At 30.4% G+C, this 3,966-nt stretch overlaps 1 protein-coding gene across 1 annotated transcript; it reads left to right on the top strand.

Annotated features, from left to right (window-relative positions):
• Nucleotides 1–2,686: 2,686 nt before the first annotated feature.
• On the top strand, nucleotides 2,687–3,277 carry LOC110652680 (UDP-glycosyltransferase 91A1-like). The gene has a single exon (XM_021808298.2). The coding sequence runs from the start codon at nucleotides 2,687–2,689 to the stop codon at nucleotides 3,275–3,277; it is 591 nt and encodes a 196-aa protein (XP_021663990.2).
• Nucleotides 3,278–3,966: the final 689 nt, after the last annotated feature.

Raw genomic sequence — 3,966 nt, 5'->3', positions numbered from 1 at the left:
TTTAATTATAAAAATATTTTTATTAATTTATTTTTAAATTTTTTAAAAACTAAAAAAAAGAAATATTTTTTTTTTATAAAATAAACGGAGCATTAAATGATTTCTTTGGCTCCTTTCTCTAACTGTGCAAAGTCTGGATTTTTTTTTTCTTTTATTATTAATTTAAATTAAATTGCAAATTCGACCCCACCTAATGTCGCCTGCCGACGACTTCTTTTTTTTTTTCTTTTTTTTTTTTTTTTTTCAGAGCCTACTGACTGCCCAGTGCCATTTTAGCTTTTGACTTTAGGTGGGAATATGAAATTTGAAAAACAATATTAATGAAAATTTGCTTTGAGGAAAAACATCCAAAACAAATTTCTTTTTCCCTTTTTGATAATGGAGCTTAAAGCAATGTTTTCAGAACCATCGGCCCATCTGATTGAAAATCAGATTAGTAAATGGTTCGATTTAGTGCCCAGTCTGAATAATTTCTTTTATCTTTCAATTTCAATTAATTTTAATTAAAAATAATTTAAAATATATTTTTAATTGATTCAATTAAATCAGTCAGATTGATAAATTGATTAACGCATTACTTCAATCACCATTTAAGGACAAATTTTATTCATATTCCCACATTTAAAGCCCTATAAGAGTGTCATTTCTAAACTTTAATTTATAATATAAAATACTTTAAATATTAATTTTTAATTCCTTCTAATATATTATAATCAATTTCATCACTATAACATGATTAAATGAGAGTCTTATATTGTTTATATAAAATTATATTATTGTATACTTAAATCAAAACACATTAAAATTATAGATAAAATAAAATTTTGGTGCAATGGTTAAGAGTATAACTTTGAAAGCAATTAAAATTGTGTTAAAAAAATATTTTTTTAACAATGAATTTCGATTTGAATTCAAAATTAAGGTCTTACAAACTTGTAGATGATTAATGTATTATTGAATTAAAATTTATTGCAAAAAATACAAAATCCTTTAATTTGTAAGATCTTTTATTAATTATTTTATAACAATATATAAATTCATCTCTTATTTACATATCTTATAAATTGATTATAAATAAGTAGATATAAATCTATAATTAGTAAAGATGAATTATTTAATTACTTGTTATGAAAACACATGATGTAGAGTGTCTAAATAGTTGCATGTTTTATAAAATTCATTTCCTGTTGACTTTCTTCTAGATAGAGTTTCCTCTCACTTTTGCTTTTGTTTCTCTAGGGTTTTTTGCCTTTTTTTTTTTTTTTTTCTACCGGATTTGTGATCTAACCTGTCCCTTGCAAGCAAAGGGGTTACTCTCTCTCAAATATGATAACAAGTCATGTATTTGTGAGTATCTGACTCAATCGAGTTATAATAAAATAAATTTGGATAGTATATAATTGAGTTTAGAACATGTTTGAATTTGAAAAATAATACTTATATCATATTCTGACCGGTTCAGATTTTCAGTGTTGAATATTTATTATCCGAATTTGTTTATATAAATATTTAATTAAATATAAAATATATATTTTTTATTATAATATTTATAAATTTTTATACATTATATTTTTTAAAAAATAAAATTTAAATATTTTATAGAATTGTTAAATTTTTACAATATAAATTATTGATAAATTTTTTTTTATGTAGATTGTTAATTAAAATATATAAAATTAAATATGTTCAGATATTTAATTTTTGAGTAATAATAATGAAATTTGGGATAAGTTTAGATAATTAAGGATAAATTTTAATAAGATTTTGAATGAATTCAGATATGATAATATCAATGGAGTTCAAAATAATTTTCGCATATATCTTATTCGTTACCGTTTCTGCTCCCTCCCTTGCCTGGAAGTGCCTCAACGCTAAGCAGGTTGTGCATAGATTTTGGCTTTTTTTTTTTTTTTTTTTCTCAAACTAGATGTGAAATGAGAGGGATATGGTTAAGGATATGCTCTTCTATTGGTATATAGCTTAGTTGTTTGCTTTTGCCATGCTTCATCTGTGTGTTGCAGGCAAAGAGGGATGTCTCTGGGTCTTTCTATTGACACTTGATAGTGTCCTTTTATTGATTCTATAGCTATAAGAGATTGAGAGGCTGAAAGCTCTGCCTTTCTTTTCCATCAGAGACACTGAAGATAGACTTTGCTCGACATCCTAAGCTGCGGGTACGGTGTTCTAAAGGTGTCTTTTCATGTTTGTTGTTTGATCTCAGCCATGCATGACTGCCAGAGGAAGGATTCTCACATTTCTTGCTTTGGTTGGGTATTGTTGGCCTATTAGGCTAGGCTTCTCGGCAATATGGAAGAACAGTGCTATAAAGAGGTACAGGAGGTGCTGCTATGGTATGTTAGCCTTTGTTTGCTTGGCTCTAAGGTTCTTTTGAGTGGGCCTTGGACTTAGCCCTTTGTGTTTGTATTCGGTTAAATTATATCTACCTTACTCTCGGGCCTTAGGCCTATGAATGAATTTATCTATTACTCAACTCAACTAAGCTTTTATAAAAAAAAATTGGGGAATAAATCTATCTTTTTGCAGGAAAAAAAAAATTGTATGTTCCATTTATCTACAATAAGAAGGAAAGAGCATATGGCGTTTAGCACATTTCTTATTTTACATTGGAGGTGCCGGATTCTTCTTTTCTAATTTGGAAAAGTGATCCTAATCGAATTTCACATCCATGTTGGGCAGCAATAAGCTTCACATCGCTATGTTTCCATGGCTGGCCTTTGGTCACATGATCCCTTACTTAGAGCTCGCCAAGCTCATAGCTATAAAGGGTCACAAGATCTCTTTCGTTTCCACTCCTCGAAACATTGATCGCCTCCCGAAACTCCATCCAAATTTAGTTCCTCTTATCACTTTTGTGAAGCTTCTATTGCCTTGGGTCGACGGTCTCCCAGCAAACGCCGAGGCCACCTCTGATGTCCCATATGACACAGTCCAATACCTTAAAAAGGCATACGATGGTCTCAAAGAACTCATAACCAGATTTCTTGAAACTTCAGATCCAGATTGGCTTCTTTATGATTTTGTTCCTTGCTGGCTTCCTGAAATAGCTACTAGGCTTGGCATTTTGAATGCTTTCTTCAGTATATTCTTGGGGGCGGTACTGAGTTGCGCGAAGCCACACTCTGCAATTGATGATAGAAAGAAGCCTGAAGATTTCACTGTCCCGCCCAAGTGGGTTTCGTTCCCTACTAAGGTGACGTTTCGTCTTGCGGAAGACTTTCAATCTTCTATCCTAGTGGTGCACCCACACAATCCTTAATCCCTCTTTCTTCACAACACAATCCCTAAGCCTCCACAATTCAGGCTCCATTTTACCACAATTTTCAGCAGCATGAACAATAGGCCAAGGGAGACCAATAATATTGAAGATTAGAGCAAGATATTTCCATTTATCCTTAAGCGATGTCCTTTATATCTTCTAGTGAGAGTGCCATGTGATGGTCCTAGTTTGTTATTTATGTGACTTTAATTTTTTAGATTATGAGCCGTCCATCTAGGCCTATTTAAGGAGCCCACAACATCCAGCCAGCTTAGCCCACAAGTCCGATATCCATATGAATACCTAACTTCAATTCCTCCACTCCTTGCCTTCGCTTTCTTCTTCTTCAGCCCATTCTCCCTCGAAGAGAGTCTCAAAGGCGCAGACGGCAGATTAGAGCAGAGATGGCGCGGGTAGGGTAATCAAAAATTATCTTACTCGAATTTGAATCTGGTTAATATTATCAAAACTTGAATTCGTCTTAAATTCGATTACCGTTATCAAAAAAAAAAAAAAAACTTAAATATGTTTAATTTTACATATTTTAATTGATATTTTACATAAAAAATTATTTTGATTAATAATTTATATTTTAAAAGTTTAATAATTTTATAAAATATTTAAATTTCATTTTATATAAAATGAAGTATATAAAAATTTATAAATATTATTATAAAAAAATATATATT

The sequence above is a fragment of the Hevea brasiliensis genome, chromosome 7 (assembly GCF_030052815.1).
Source record: "Hevea brasiliensis isolate MT/VB/25A 57/8 chromosome 7, ASM3005281v1, whole genome shotgun sequence".
Classification (NCBI taxonomy): domain Eukaryota; kingdom Viridiplantae; phylum Streptophyta; class Magnoliopsida; order Malpighiales; family Euphorbiaceae; genus Hevea; species Hevea brasiliensis.
This window is presented reverse-complemented; position numbering and strand designations above follow the sequence as displayed.

Bases quoted from the DNA above. Each gene is read 5' to 3' on its own strand.
- LOC110652680 (XM_021808298.2), top strand. From the start codon at position 2,687: ATGTTGGGCAGCAATAAGCTTCACATCGCTATGTTTCCATGGCTGGCC.